General features: G+C 36.8%; 1 protein-coding gene across 1 annotated transcript in view; it reads right to left on the bottom strand.

The window, feature by feature from the left end:
• COL25A1 (collagen type XXV alpha 1 chain) overlaps nt 1-17,451 on the bottom strand; it is a 286,790-nt gene that overhangs the window by 34,089 nt on the left and 235,250 nt on the right. Inside the window, exons 10-13 of the mRNA XM_062574954.1 lie at nt 8,689-8,742; nt 7,021-7,047; nt 5,004-5,048; nt 136-168 (exon numbers count right to left, since the gene is read on the bottom strand). Coding sequence (XP_062430938.1) covers nt 136-168; nt 5,004-5,048; nt 7,021-7,047; nt 8,689-8,742 — 159 coding nt within the window. The remainder of the gene's footprint in view (nt 1-135; nt 169-5,003; nt 5,049-7,020; nt 7,048-8,688; nt 8,743-17,451) is intronic.

Here is a 17,451-nt window from a genome sequence, read left to right as displayed (position 1 = left end):
AGACAAAATCTGAGAAGGAAAAATAGGGTTGGGGAAAACTATAGCAACAGTTCCTGAAATGTCTGGGACACTACAAAATAATGCAGAACAGCAACCCCTCTTCTCCCCATACAACTGTTATAAACACTAAATTACCTTAATTCCTGCAGCAGAAGAACCAGGGTCACCCTGATAAAAAATCCACAAGAAATAATCACGCTTATTACATACAGAGATGTTCAGGAAAAAGACATAAAAAAACCATGCACGGCTATAGCACAGTTATATAGTAAGATAACTATATAGCAAGCTTAAGTATACTCTGTGATGCTACGTAAGAATTTACCCGTTGATACTAAATCAATGTGATCCACAAAAGGAACAGTCTTGCTTTCAAGAACACGCAGAGGGATTTAGTTTCATTCATCCAAATAGTATAATAATTAACTTGAATTTTTATAGCTAATAATTTTTATAATAATTATTTATAATAATTATTTTACAATAATTGCAGATTTTGTATACGTGTACTTCATAAAGTCAAGGGATTTGTTTTGACAACTGCAAAACGCTGACATACATTAAAAATCATGTATTGACATTTACAAAAGGCATTAAGTGATCCTTCTAACCAAATTCTACAGATGGCAAGCATCACGTCTCATCTGACAAAGCTCTTCGTGCTAATGGAGGTTAGCATTGAAAAAACTCAGTGACCTACGTGTTTACCATTAAGACAGGTCATAGCTCTTTTCCACAGCTCTTCAGCATTTTTATTCTGATAGCTTAATACAGCTAAGTGTTACAGGATGAGAAAAGTGTAGTAATTTATGTATTCAGCAAAGCTCTGTTCTGAGGAAATACCTAGCTTTCAAAGAGATTCTCCAGTGTTTTGCCAGGCTGCCTGCATTTGATAGGCAGTGATAGGCACAACCACAGAGGATCAGCAAATGACTTAGCCAGGGAAGCTTTTAGCTTTCAGTTCTTTCTGTACAATTTTCACAAGATCCTGTATTCTCAGTTTGCTTCATTTTTTTCTTAAATGAGATGCCAAACAAAAGTGGGGAAAAAAAATCAATGACAAGTTTGCTAGTTAAACTGTATATCACTAAAGATGGCTAGACTGCCTATATTTGAAGAACTTTCTCTATTAGTTCATAACAAATTTGGATTATTCATTGAAGGTAACAGATTGCTACACAGTAACAACTTCAAGCCCCTCAACAGCACCTTAGCAATTCACACAAACAGTAAAGTAACCAATTCTGCACTATACTTTGATGATGTTTAAGCAGAGTGTAAGTGCTAAATATTCTTCTTATTAAAATACATACAGTGACTACCAGTTCCTGGTGGTTCAGTAAAGCTGAAGGGAGGGGGTTTTTTAATGCCATAATTTTAAAATTGGTTTGGGGGTGGTGGGGTTTTTTTTGACAGTAGTCTTATAAAATTAAATGATAACAAATAATATGCATGTTGCTTTTGAAGACTAGGAATAGATTTCCTCTGCAGTTACTGCAGTTCTCTCTTGTGCGGAAAAAAAAAAAAAAAAAAAAAAAAAAAAAAACACAAAAGGCAGTTTTATGAAGGGTTGATTCATGTCTGGAAACCTGAGCTGCCTCATTTTGATAGACATGCATGAGTGATACTGCTGATACCCCTTATAAGCATGTACAACTGCAAACCTTCAAGGACTTTTTATAGCTATAAAGTGGCAAAGCAACTGGTAAGACATAAGTTAAACATTCTACAGCATAATAATGGATATAGGGGAGATAAGACACAGAATTATAATCCATTTTCATGCAAGAATGAAAATTAATATGAGATTAAAGAAAAAATTATGGTACAGGATGTTTACAGTGCTCTAATGAGTCAGCCGGTCTGGAAATGAAGAACTTCAGCAGAACATACAGAGAAAAGGATGGTATTTGGTAGTCTGCAGGGGCCAAAGGCTACAGCAGAAGAGTAGAAGAACGAACTCAAGTCTGGCATTGACATTGTCTTCAAGGTAGGACAACTCAGGAAAGACAGTTTCTTTTTTAACGTCACAGGTCAAAAATAAGTACCCAAGTCCATTTTTCTGAGAGCCGCTGGGTACAGCAGGTCAGAAAACAAAGCTATATTAAGTGCATAAATAGGAACCTGTTCCTATGAAGCTTGTCACCTGAGCTCTCTCTCACCATATAAATTAAAATTTAGTACTTCTCTCACAGGAACTTTATTTTTTAAAGAAATGTTTTGAAGTTTTGTGATCTATGGATGAAATCTCTTAAACATATGTATGGCACTATGATTTACGATTTAGTGAATGGCTTCTGCAATAACTTACATAAATTTCATGGCTTGTTTCCTGAGCAGAGAGGGCATGTACAGATATGTGGCTGAACACGTGAAATAACTGAACTGGCACCAGTCTTCCCTCATCTCTTAAAAACAGTGTTTAAAACAATGAGTCTTAAGTTTTGTACCCTTCTGTAGGTGTTTAGTTGGCAAAAACTCTCAATACTCTTACACTAGTGAATTTACATAACATATCACAGGCTGTGGACATTTCAGAGCTACCCATATGCAAGGCTAAGTTGTGTAGAAAGAAAAAATTATAATAGAAGATATACCTAATCATGATGCATCGATAAGGCTGGTTGTGAAATTTGCTGGAACTCAGTCCTATCTGTTTCTAGTAAGACAACGGAAAAGGACCTAGTTTTCTGTGTTAATCTCCTGTCCCATTTGAAAACCTCCAGAGGAAAATACAGGAGTCGTACTGAGCTACTTCAAAATCCTGCATTATTCTGCAACAGCCAAGGTAAGTTAACTGCCTGATAAAGATTACTTTGACACCAGTAGGGAAACTGCAGACACAATATAGGAAAGAAAAAAGGCAGGGGGGAAAAATCAAGGCTACTTTACAAGCATATTAAATGTAGCTGTAACACATTCTGATTTCCTCTCACATCAAAATGATTAGCAATTACTAGTCGAATTCATCTCTGCTTTAAAATACAAAATATCATACAGTAAAAGCTTCCCCTAACGATCAAGAAGGGTAAAGAATACATTCCTTGCTTAGTAGTACAAATGTAGCATAACGACACCAAGCTTAACGCTCACTCCTAAATTATATGTCAAAATGCATTCCCCTAAGCTCCCTACTGAAGAGTAGAGTTATCTTTCAGAAACATTGTGTTGCAGCTCTTCTATAAGATCTGGATCTTTTTTTCTGCCTGGCAGGTTGTCTTTCAGGCAGGAAAAAAAATGGAGAAAAAAGAATGAAAGTAAGTCACTGTTCTGCTTACTCTGTCCTGAAAGTTAATGCAGTGGATGCTAGCCTGTCACTGCTAGAACAATGAACTCCACACAAACAGCATGTACTTCCATCCCACCTCTGACATTTACGTGAAGCCTGCAAGAGACGGGACACTTCTGTATTACCGAAATTCAACAAATTTATTAAAGTTTCTTCAGATACAGAAATACAAGTAGTCTCCTGATGACCTACACTTTCTGCAAGTTGATCCCAAATAGACCGCTGAACTGCTTAAAGCTCCACACAGAAATATATATAACATCATACTCAGGAAGAAAGGCTTTTCCACAGCAAGAGGGACAGTATTTTTTGTTCCCCTAAACATGACCCCAAGCAGGGAGATGTGCGCACTGCAGACAACAGTGCCCTATGTGCATAGTAGTGGAAGCATGCCCAGTAATCACAGCTGATAAAGAAGAAAAGCAACAAGGGACACTTCATTACACTTCCTAGAGAGACTATAAACTTTCTATTTGCTTGCTTCAAGGAGTATCTGTCTGACAATAATCTCAAATGTATCTAGCAATTATATCCTTAAATCATACAAAAACAGATCAAGAAGACATATATCTGCACCGATTGTTTAAGTAACTGAATAAAGTTCCTAAGCCTTTCAGCTAGGTTAATAAGCATGACCGCAGATGACGTATTATTTAAATGAACTCTGAGCATCAAACAACATACTATTCTTAAATCTAATGTCTATATTTAAGTGTTGATCTTAAAATATGCCCCGTAATATTTCGTGTTATTGAATTAATAGCTTTACTGTTTCCATACGATAGTGTCAGAGAGATTTGCTTGTCCTTCTTACTAGTCAAAACAGAATGTTGATTAATTGACCAAAAATTTCCCTTTACGCTACTCTGATATCAGTCAACTATGCAGTTAAATATATACAGGGTAAAAAAGAAATTATTTATGCTTCTGCCCAAGTGTAGCAACTAAATTGAAAGTTTATTAGAAGTACAGGAATTCCAAAGTGATAGTAATAAGCTATGTATAGCTTTTACACAAAAATATACATTAAAAATACATAAAATTATGTGCTCAGTAAAGAACATTATGAGTGACTCTGTCTTCTTGTACAACACAGGATTTGCTCTGACTGCTAAAACAAAGTTTAAGACTTATGTGAAGTAAAGCACATTTAAAAACACAAGTTTCATTTAGTGAGGCAACCATTGATACAATTTGGCAAAAATATTTAAAATCTACCTTTTAATCTTCAACTCTCATTTGTTGTGCTGGCAATTTGTGAGGAAGTTAGCTACAGCCATATCATATTTTTGGCCCCTCTCTTAAACAACAACATAGAACAGGAAATGTTTACAGCTAGAGTATATCAGAAAATGATCAGACACACAGAGAGAAAACTATGTCCCCAAACACAGTGCAAATAGTCTGGCAGGCTGTGCCCCAGGTTGCTGTACAATGCATTTCACAAAGAGGAGTGATGACTTGAGCTACGCTGCTGTATCCTGAACTGAAGCTGCTGCTCCATAAAGTCAGGAATTTTATGCTTAATTAGACAGAAGAGTAACAATTTTTCTGTTGTTCACAAGAATGAACTCAGTCCAAACCATACAACTTCTTTAAAAGAAACTGTTTAAAATGCATTTTCCTTTTGATCAAATTATTTATTTTCATTAGCTGGTTAGACTGTAAACATGCCTAATACACATGCTTTCTTCTCTACTAATTAGTAGTCTACCTTTTCTCCTGTGTCACCCTTGGGTCCATGTTCTCCAGCATCACCCTGTAATTAAAAATCGTATTATTTTTAAATGACACGATGTAAGCACACAACATTCAGAGATAACTCAGCATTCAAACACTTGTTACTAGGATTTGCATGGAATTTATGATATATGCTCTTTAAGTTTCAAGTATTTCCCCATGAGTTATTTACAAACTAGGAAAACTTAATCGAATTTCACTCCTCTGAGGAACCACCAAAATGACAGTTACTTGTAAATAATTTCTAAGTACTATTTATTATTTAAAAAGTATTATCTGAACATTGGTCTTTTTCACTGCTTGGTAGGTATTTACTATTTTTAAAACAACTTTTTAAAGAAGCATTTCGAAGTTTTATCTCCGAAAAGGCTCAATTTCTATTTATATTAATTCAGTTATTTCAAAACACCAGACCACACCAAAAAAAAGTCTTTGACATACACGAGAATTTGGGCCAAAAACTTCTGTGGGATCTGAGGATCCTGGAAGGTGCAAGGGATATTTAAAATGCCTAAAATATTGAAGAATATTGACTCTAAATAGGCTAAAAAACATTTGAGTAGGTCTTGGTCATATACCGGCAGTAGTATTCAAATAACAGTATTTATTCAGTATCTCTCATATTGGTCTGAAAACCTTAATGTAAAATTCTTTCAGAGGAGTTACAACAGTGATCATTTCGTATATCACAGTCACTAACACAATGGTAACGAAGGGCCAGATGAAACAAGAAAACATGCAACAGTGACTGTCAGGAATGTCCATTAGACATGATTCTGCACACTGAGGGAATTAATAACAACAGCTTTTAAAGAAAGACAAAGGATGTTTATGGTGAAATACCATGTCTTTAACAAATGGAAATACAATAAATAGAATGTTAGACGTTACAGTTATTACTTTGTGCTCCAAAATAAACAAATAAAGGATTAGTAAAGTTCTTCAATACATATAAATTGTAACTAAAGTGATGATTTGGTGAAAATTTGGTGAAAAAAAGATTCCTAATTACCTAGTCTCACATGGGCTGTATACACTTTCAAGCCTCTCCTGGATTATTTTTATGATGTGATTTTGAATATGCAAAACGAATTGCCTTTGCAAATCATGCTCACAGATGCTATCATGTGGACGTACACAGATTTGGATGTGAAATTCAATTGGAGCTGCAAAGACATGGGCAAACATTTCTCAAGAGCAAAGTGCACCCAAATAAAAACAACTTCTTAAAAACATGGCTTGGTGTACTTGCAGAAGGTAAGTCTGTGCACAGATTCTTACTCAAAATGAGGACTACAACATTCTTCAAACTGCCCTTCTGCAGGTTCAGAAGCTTGCTTCACCCTGAGTATTTATTCTCACATGGGTGCTCCTGCTGAAAGCTCTTCCCCAGAAGGGCAGAATTACACCCATGTTTAGCAGCATGGAGCTTGTTCTGACTTCTCATCTGATGCTAGCCTGACTACAGACTTTAAGAGTGAAATTGATACATTATCTCTACTGCCAATACCTTTCTCTCTCGCTCTTACTTAAACTGACCCAGGGCAGAGTGGAGAACTTGGCTTTAATATGCTAAGAACTGGTTTACCTACGTATCATCTAAACTCTAGGTTATCACTGTCACCTAATTACTTGCACAATAAACTACTCTCCACAGATAACAGAGCACCAAAACCAAGGTATGAGAAACAGGTGGCTTTTTCATTTAGGCAGGCTCATCTTTTTCTAATACTAACCATAGTTGTGATTAGTTGCATAGCTGCTCAGCTGTACAGCCTTTAATGCATGCCCAATGTTCTCCATGCATAATCCCACTGAAGGCCGTGGAATAACTTGTATTACTATTATTTGGCACTAATAAAGGCTGCACAGTGACTCTACAGTTCCAGGCAGTAGCTGCATTAAAAAAAAAAAAAAAAAAAAAAAAAGAATCAGTGCACCTACAATTCTCCAAAACAGGACAAAAACAAAGGAAGTGAAATATGCCTCACCTTTTCTCCTCTCTCTCCAGGGTCACCCTGATCAACATAATTAGAGCAAAGAAGTCTTAAGTTACTAACACATGCAAAACTCACAAATAATAATATGCAAAAGCCAGGAAACATCAGATAATTTACGTAATGCAAGATGTAGAAGAGCATTTGGAATTTATTTAATACTATGGATGATTCCCTAACATTATGGAAGCCACATCAGCCAATAACTCCAAGTGGAAATCTGATGACACGCTCAAATGCTAAAACCCAACAATAAAATCCTCAATAAACAATAAAATTAGTAAATGTAATAGAACAATCCAATAAACATTACATCTTCAACACATTTAAAAAAATTAATGATCTGTATGTAAAGTCTACCTTTTTGTGGGGAAGAAGGGTGGGGGGTGGGGATGTCCTGTTGTATTCTAGATTAAACCCTGACAAACAGACATATGTCTTTGTGAAGTGATCAACCAGGATAGCGATGACTCCTAGGTTCAGTTCTCCTTATTTTAGGAATGTATGAAGGAAAAAATCAAAAGGCCAAATGTGAGGGGAAGGTCTTATGATTCTGTTAATGGTTTAGAAGAAGGAAAAACAAAAAGCCTTATGTATCTTGAACTAATTCATAACTGATTCAGAGCAAAAAGCTTTCAGTGCTCTTAACATTCTCTGTAAAAAAACATTGATTATAGTATTATTTTTTAAAATTGTAACTGCTTCAATGGCAGATGCACTTCTGCACCCAGAGGCTGACCCTGACAACTCATCTCTGCAGTTCTGACCACTCTGGCTCGTCTCTGCCCTTCCTGATGGCTGGTGGTCGCTAGGCAACTCGATGAATACACTTGCGAATATGAATTAAGCATCAACTGCCATAATTTGGCTTCTTCTGTATACAAAGCAAGAAAAGGTTATGCTCCCAAATGGTTTGCTTTCATTCTTGATGGACAAGCAGCCAGTCAGTAAATGCAAAGAGTCTGCCCCACTTGTCTGTCAGCAACAGTGTGATCTCCAGAATCAGCTGAGAAGTAAATATGCACCAAAGGCACACACTTGCAGCTGATGAGATTAGAATTCAGTATTATCCATTCTGAGGCCCAGAGATCAGATATGGCAACATTTCTTTCAAACAAAGTCATTATAAGCCTTTTTGCATGTTCTGTTTCACCCGTTCAATATTAAAACAGCAAAACAAATTATTTAAAAATAAAATAAAGGTGAAGACATTTTGCTGTAACAAACAGAGCCCAGACATGCTCCTAATGAGGTTTGTTGTTAACTTCCATAATAACAGGATCAGTCCTCAAGACTTAACCCTGACATTCGTCAAAGAACTGACCACAGTACTTCTTGAAAAGCAGCCTGAAACACATTGTAAGGAGCATAAACAAAGCCTTTTAAAAAGGTCCCCAAATTCCCAAACACTTGCAAGCATACCGCATTCACTTGGCAGTGGATGCATATGCGTCAGTGCCACTGACTGGAATTACACATGCACGACAGAAGAATATGCTTCTTTATGGTGAAGTGTATAAAGCCTCTTACAACACTGATCACTGGAATGAGCAGATCATTAAAAGTCAGTCAGGATATGAACGCGAGTGAGAAAGCACGACCACCGTCCATATGCTCTCACGTTCTGCGTCCTTCTGTTCTTAATCCATTTTCAATACTCACCTTAAGCCCTGCTGCTCCCTTCTCTCCTGCTACGCCAGGCAAACCTGGTTCACCCTAAAGGCAAAGAAAACAAAGGATGAAGTTAAGGAGGAAAAGATGAAGTATATTAACAGCATTTCACCCACTGTCTTATATTGGGTGCAGAGTAATAAACAAAAACTAAAAACCCAATTTGAGTAAGTAGTTGGGCCCTACTATACCTTATTTAATCTGTTAGAGTGTGTTAATTTTGATTAACTCTACTATATAAATAATTCTACTGTGACAGGTAAAAATATACAGGAAACTGAAAACAGAACTGAGACACCTGATTCTGGAAAATTGGAAACGAACTTTAAGAACATAGTCTTTCTAGCAAGATTGCCAATGTTTTCTTCTTCTCAGTTTTCTTGTGGTATTGGTATAAATACCACAAGAAAAACTTATAACAAATGACTTTGACATTTGTGCTTCTTGTCTTGCATGGAAGACAGATAATGAAGAAAAAATTAGAAGGGTCAGTTCCAGAAATGGGAGAGTTTGGAAGAATTTTTTTCAATTTTTTAATATGGCTTGCTTGCTCATTTTCATACTCTAGTACCACTGGCTGAAAAGTACATTTAAAAAATTTAAGACTTTCAGGTGTGAATAGCATTAACGATCCCAACTTTGGATACATCTAACAGCATATATATTCTCTCACAATTGGAGGAATCATAAATAAATTTCATAAGTCAATCAACAAACGACAATTACTTACAAACTCCAATTTTTTTCCAAAATTTAGAGAAAGGATGTAAAGACAGTTCCTATTATCTATTTCTTCAATTTATGGAGAAAACCACATAAATAATTGATTTATTTTAAGGAATATGATAAAGAAATGACTTTATTAAAAAACAACTGGGGTGACAGCTTACTGAGTAACACCTTTTATAGAAGTATGCCTCAGTTTCACAAATAAAGAAATAAGCCTATTTTCTAGGTAACCCCCATCTGCACAACTACATTGCGTTTCACGGTGACAGTGTATGTTAAAATAGCAACCAAGAGAAGATATGAAAAAGCCTAGAGCTAGGTTGCTATAAGCCTTTTACTATGTAAATGTATAAAAACTGCTTAAAAGTTTAATTCGATAGTGAATGTGGTAGTCAAATTAGAAATATTACATAAAACCCAGTAATTCATATCAGAAATTCAGGGGACAATTTTCATAGAGTATTCAAACTTAGTAGATGTAATTTTTCTGCCTTTATACACAATGTGGCAATTTTATGATGAATCGACTCTTTAGTCAAAAGTTACAGAAGAACTGAGATAAAAGCTGATTACAATTGCAACAGTAGGTATATTTCCATTCTCTACAACAGTCTTCCACTAAGAAAGGGATTTTCTCCTACTCATACAGTCACTTTTATATCACAGATACAGACACGGATTCTCTAAAAAATCTGATTTTATTCTGCTTTTAAATTAGGCATCAGGAATATGTAAAACATTATGTCACCATGAATTGGACTATTTTGTGACATTAAAGAAAACTGTAAAGATTCTTGTGAAACAGAGGTGAGATATTTTCAAAGTCAGAGGAAAAAAAAAATGTTAGTTGTGAACCACTAGTGAGACTTTTCAAGCCTGAGAAGAAAACTACCATGAAACTCACAGGGAATTAAATAGCCATTTAAGTCAGGCCCTTGTCAAGGCTCCTTTGTACTTCACTAGCTTTAGGCTGATACTGTAGTGCAGGCATTTGATATGTGAGTGGCCAAGGTTTGAAGCTGTTGGAGATTAGGCATGAGTGTCCTAAGGGACAGACCTAAAAGGCACTTGAAGAAAACTGCCAGCTGACAAAATGAAACAGAAGGGACATGTGAATATGCATTTGTTTCTCCTCATCCCCAAACCCCAACAAATTTGTTCCTGTCCCCCTCATTTTAAAACAGCTGCAGTCCACTGACACTTTCAGGGGCTTAAGTCTCTAATCAAAGCCTCAAAGTCCCAAGCTTGCCATTTCCCCCCAGGTTTACGTACCAGTGCTACAAACACAGAGAGCCAACAGTGCAGCTACATGAGGTAGAACAATGGGACATAAGAATCATCTTAATCTCCTCGAAAAAAGTGAAAACCTCAGTCTGCTATCTAGTCATAGAAAACCCCTGCTCGTCCACCAGTCTCATTTCTGACCCCATATGTGCCTTTTCTATAGCCAACTCTACACTTCCAGCTCTAGAAGCACTAGTCAGAGGCACCATCACACCCAAGACGAGCTCTGAGAAAAGGAAGGATTGAAGGCAGATCTAGGATAGCACAGAAATCAGGTTGTGCTTTCCTCTTGGCAATGATTACCCTTTCCTGTTTCTAATGGCCAGAACCACAGGGGTTACCCTAAAATCATTTTATGTCATACCTACAACATCCCCTTCACTACGTTGTCTGTATAAGGAATCAGGGAGCAGTAAGACGAAGGATAAATGCACCGCACACTAGCTATTCTATACCCAACCTCCTGTGGACGTTCCCAGCACACAGTAAAAGGATCTTTGTGCTGGGCAGCTTCCCTTTTCACACTGCATATTGTGAAGGCATGGCAGAGTCTGGCTTTAGGTGTAGATATTTTAATAATTTCATTAATGCCTTAAAGGCCCCAAAACAAACAAAAGAACCCCACCAAACAGATCAAAGCCTTGACAGACATCCCAATGGTGAGGAAATTCTAAAAGTAATTATAAAGCAAACACCATCAAACATTTTTAAAGCAAGTAGACTCCTTCCTCAGCTATACATTTAAACAGGAAAATTGATCCCAAAAGACCATTTCAGTACTTAGCATGAAAATAATTTTAAATACTTTTGTTAGCAGGTATGATTTATTACTTCCTTTTTCTTTTCATTTCTGTCAAAGCATTTATTAAAACTAAGGTGTAAAATGTGGCATGAGTATTTTTCAACCCCACAGGTTCTGAAGATTATCAAAAATACAGATGTCATTTTAGAAGGTCAAAATCAATATACTATTGTTCAAGGAATGATACATGTAAAGGAAAACTAGACATTCAACAGTGCCATCTCATGCAGTAACTTCAATTAGGCTTTCAACTTGGTAAAATGAAAGAAGCTATGAAATTAGATATCTAATATCATATATTTTTACATTCAGCAGGCCATGCTAATGTGTTTCCTGACTCATGTTGCAGTTTCTCTTTAATAGCGCTGACCGTGAAGGCGTTAGGCTGCAGAAACAATTGTCTTCTGCACATCATTTAGCTTTCTGAGTCAGGATGTGTAATTTTTGTTTCCCATGTAAAGAGTGACTTCACCTCTAACATATCTAAGTTTAGGTCACTGCTTGCATTTCTGCTTTCATGAACACCTGAGTAATTGCCAGTCAGGAAAAGGAGCTGGACTCACTAAACTCAACATATTTTATAAGCTTTTAGTGTCTATTTAAAACATATCCCAAGATCTTAATTAGAACGAACCCTGCACCCTCACACAAGAGAGTCACAAGGTGCAGGGAGATTATCTGAAGCTATTCTCAGGGCACTGCCTTGTAATCTTTCCCTTACAGCAATGGGTTGTGGGCAGGTTTGAAAAAGCTCAGTAGTCAGTGCGAGGCACTGGCCAGTCCAAATGAATGACTAGCCCTTTCTGCTCTTCTCCACATTCTTCTTCCTGGTTAGACCACTCCAGAGGAACTGTGCTGTTCAGTGGACACTGCACGGCACAACAGTGACATACCACAATAGGAAGAAATCTTGCTTATTGCAAGAATGAAGCCTGTTTTTATTGGCATGACGATGGGATAGAATTTCCACATTGTTCAGTGATGCTGTCCCTCAGCAATGTGGGGCTTAACTGACACTGGGATCGGTGGAGAAACAGGCTGGTAGGATGCTGTGGTACAAGCAGCATCGTATCTGAATATACTGTCTATCAAAGTTTTATTTCACTTGTAAAAGCAGTGACAGAACAATCATATACACAAATACCATGCCCCAAATCAGTAAACCTACAAAATATTGCATCAAAAATGCCCTTAGGTAGCCTTTAACTTCTATTTCACACAAATTTGTTCTCTCATGCCTTGTGTTACTGGACAAATCCCAAAAGAACATGACATGACTCAGTGTACAAATAGACAATAAAATACCAGAAAATGCTAGAAAAGCTGCCTTTTCCCAAATGTCATGTTAAGAACTGTAATACAGAACACAATCCTCTAGCCATTTGTCTACTGCAAAAAAGGACTTCACCACCAGAAGCCCTGTACTGAAGCCCCCAGTTATTCACTATCACCATTTGAAGTTATTCAGATTCAATTTATTGAATTCACAAATAGCCTCAGAACAGTGGAAAGCACATTTCCAGAAAATTTACTATTGTTCATCCACTCACCCAAAATCAAACAGCTTTACTCATCAGGGGGTGTAAATGCTCCAGTAGTTTATTTGATGACCATTTACGTAGAAAAAGAATGCTGCAGACACAGTGGAGTTTTGCTGTCGTTTTTTTATATGCTATAGAGGAACTGCAGGGTCCCTATTACAGCCATACTGGCAGCGCGTTTTCAAACAAACAGGTATGAGGCAACATTGTGCTTGCTGTCAGTAACAGTAAAGGTGTTAACATGCTACAGGAGCCAGGCTGTGGCTGTGGAGCTGCCAATAACGCTAACTGAAGTTCCACATGTTAACTCCAAGCGCCCTGATGGGAGAACAGGCACTTCAATTCCTCAAGGGTAGCAGCACTCTAACAAGCTGAGTTACTGTCACTACTACGAGGAAATAGAAAGAAAACTTGCAACAGCAAGCAGTGATGTCAAGGCATGACTCAACAAGTTATGCAGAACACCATCAACTATTAAAAAACAGATGATTTCTAGAACTGGCTTGAAACAACTGCTTTGAGACCCAGAAACGCTGAGATTTCTCTTCCATCTGATATCTATTACAAGGGCAAACTAAACGTTAATATGCCAAGAAGAACACACCCAATCCAGCAGTTTGATTCAGAAGGCTCAGGTAATTCAGAGAAGTATAAAAGAAGGATGTTCTTCTGACCAGCACAGTAGAACACTTGGGTACCAGTCTTGGCTCTTTCATACCACTATTACCTGTGTAACTGTATTAACATGCCTGTATTGACAGATTAGCTCTGATTTTCTTGTATTAACTTGGGCAAAGGACCCTTCAGCACTCTGTCCATTGAACAAGTGTAATGATTTCCTCAGATACTCTGGTGTCAGAGACAATCTGAATACTTACACAGAACTGACCCCGAATTTGATCAGCATTTGAATATGCGTGGTGCTGCTTGGGCTCAGCTGTCAATATGAGAAGAGCTCATAAAACTTACAAATAGACTTCAGACTCGTCTTAAAAATGTCTCACCCACTGTAGTCCATATCAAAGGAATCAAGGCAGTTGAAAGCATACTTCTCTTTGCTAGGAGCGCTCTGTGCCCTATACCTTTATATCCAGAATCAAACAGCTAAATCGCTTTTCTGTTTAGCTGCTGTTCTGTAATAGATTTGGTTTTGGTCAAATGCCTGTCTACACCAGCTGGTTGATATCCACCTCACCCTGAGAAGCATTGCTAAATTTTTCAGTCACTAGAATGTAATCAATTTTAAGGATAAGGAAATATAAGAGGCTCCCAAACTTAATCCAGTCTAATTTTGCTCTAAAAATACAGAAATGAGGACAGAAGGGGAAAAAAGTGGTTTCTCAGGCATGTTACTGAGATTTCCATTTCACCCAGAGTTAAATTACCTCCTTTCAACTCCTGTTCCGTCCTCCTCAAAAGCAACTTAAAATTATTTATTTAAGAACTGGAAATTTCTCCTAGTCCACTCACAAGCTAAAATTAAGGGAAAAGACACTTGAACAAGACTCAGCTGGTCTGCAAATCTGCCTGAGAATTTGTGAGCTACATTTAAGGATGTTTCCTTCCTTTTTTTTTTTTCCTTTTATTTTAATAAATGTTAGCATACACACATACCCCTCCTCATAGTTTGAAAGCTAATACTGCTTTCAAACTGTGTAGGTACCTGTTTGTGGCCATTTTGACATTATTCATGTAGGGATCTGATACTCCTAGATCACTGCAGTCTGGTGTCTCCATCCAAGTATTATCCCTTTTTCCCTTCTATTCCAAGTGCCTGAGGAAAGAAAGGTTATTTTCCTCGCATTTTACCAGGAGGCAACCTGGTACAAGGTGGCTTGCACACTGCTCTGCAAAAGGAAGGAAATGCTTGGAGGTATTCTTTGCTCTCTCAGAGGTTTCTGCCCAGAGACAACAATGCCTTGAGCAGCATTATTAGGTGGCTCCTTCTGAGTTACTGTTCTCAACTGAAGAAGCAGAGCGTGGCTACAATCTCCTAAAAGCAATTATATGCTGTTATTGATCTACATAACACACAAATAATGTAAATACCCTTGCCAGAACACTTGTAATGCTTCACTGGATTTGGCTTAAAAGAAAAAAAGTGGTAAGTTTTTACGGGAATAACTGTGCCACTGCTTTTAGTAGGACAAAATCGTCTAGTTAACACTCCTGCTAAAACATGTGGGTCATGTAAAGTAACACTCTAATATTTACAGATTCTCTAAGAAAAGTGGTTCATGTGTTAAGGGATTAAAAAATGGTTCTAAGTGTACTCAGAATTTATGGTCTAATTCCTAGATCAATTGGTAAGAGTTGTCAATTGTCTCCCATAATCCACTACTGCAATTAAGGAAGAGGTGAAGAGAAAGGGAAAGAAAAGACACACACACATGGAGATGACCTAGCTCTGTAGTATTCAATTGCTCAAGGGGAGAACAAAGCTAAATTCAACGCTGACATTCATCAGCTGAAAGATATTTCAGGGCCCAGCTGAGGAAAGCATTCACATAGATGCTTAATTTTAGGAACATGCTTATCACTCACTGCCTTTGAAAGTCAGAAAAAAAATAACCTGGAACTTCCTGCACTGCACATGCTGCTGTTCAACAGCAGTTCACTGATTAAAAGGCTATCAACTGCAAGGTTTTCACAAAGCGTTTTAACCGTTTGTCCTCTCAAAAGCAGATGACTTGCACCATGCATTCAAGCCAGTTCAAATATTCTGCAAGTCAACATGAATCCATATGAGTAAAGTCAGGAGCACCAGCAAGCAGCTCACAGTACAACCCAACTCTGATGTATACAGACTAACTCCCTAAGTGTAAATTCTGACTCCTCAAAAGGTTGTACCTGAAGTCTGACACTAAAATTAATATTCTGGGCTTCAGTCAACAATATCTTCTGCATAATACTACACTGAGAATTTGGTTTTGCATATAATTTGAAAGAATCCACCTTTCGGTAACTATATTAGCATGGGAGTCTTAGGCTACCTTATATTTAATAATAAGCTAAATTCAGATAAATAGTATTTTAGTTTAATTTCTTTCTAAGAGTATTTCCAAGTTGGTAGAATTTGACCATTTACTAAAAGAGATCTCAACATTCAACCTTTGTCTGCTTAGTACTATATAAAAATAACATAATCTTGGTACATAAGGAAAGGCTTGGTAGTCAAAATCGACCAACAATTATGAAACATCCAAAATAATTTGACTCCATTTCACTTTTATCTGCATGGTTTTTGTCCCAGTATCTAGATTCTTGTTCAGTAGTATAGCTATTCTTTCTTACAAGTCAAAAGTAAAATAGTCCAACTACATTAAAAACAATGTTGATAGTTTTATCAAAAGCAGCAGCTATTTAAGAATGTCCTCAATGCTTTAGATGCCATAAATATCGAGATTAATCAAATAAACATAAAATCATAACTTGAATATGTTAGGATTTCTTTTAAATTTTAAAGTATAAGCTAAAGCTGAAAAATAGCATTTAAAGATGTGTTGCATTTTTTCCCTTATCAAATGCCACTGCATATTTTCTTTCATTTCCATGAAACATGAATACAGGCAAGTCAATGTGGTCTCTCAAAAATAGACACACATTAACTTTACCAATACACTTAAAAAAAACCCCTAAATCTTTCAAAACAACACTTTTAATCAAATCAATTTTGTACATTTGAGTTATTTCATTGGCATCCATTTTTACGCTCATGTGAGTAAAGTTTCTTACTGTCTACCATTCATGTCACAACTGAATGAAGCCATAAAAGATCAAGGAAAAATCTCAGGTCTTCAGTGATAAGGTATTTTTGTAACATTTTCTTACAATTTCTTGTGTGTAATATTGCTAATTCCAAATACTTTCTTTTTGTTCTGCATCAGCTAAAACATTCTGAATACTGTAAAAATATTAAGTTCGTAGTATTATCACTAAAGCAGTATGACTGATTATTAAATCATTTATTATCACCACTGTCAAAACACAGGAATAATACTGTATTTTATAGAATTAGAAATGGTATGTTTATTCTGTTAGGAAAGAGTAATTAAAATTAAACTTTAAAACATCTTTGAGTTTTTCTGGGGCTCTTGGGAGGAGGGGCAAGAGATAGTATTGAATAATATTAATTTGATACGCTATCATTCATTGCTCCTTAAACACAATGAATGGCCTATACTGTAATTATTTCTTTTAGTATTTCGTATAAGCGTTTCTGAAGTTCACCATGAATGTTACTGCTTGTGAGAACAACAGAAGGATAATACTGTTTACAGTCAGAAAAGGGATATTATGTCAGCTTCACTCTGCAGCTCTGACAACAAACCTTAGCAAAGTTGTGAAACACCCCTGCTGCTTTCCTGAGATCTCTCTTTATGGAGAGCCACTCTGAGC

This window comes from Rhea pennata, chromosome 4 (genome assembly GCF_028389875.1).
Source record: "Rhea pennata isolate bPtePen1 chromosome 4, bPtePen1.pri, whole genome shotgun sequence".
In the NCBI taxonomy this organism is placed as follows: domain Eukaryota; kingdom Metazoa; phylum Chordata; class Aves; order Rheiformes; family Rheidae; genus Rhea; species Rhea pennata.
Note: the sequence above shows the minus strand (reverse complement) of the source record. Positions and strands in the feature narration are given on the sequence as shown.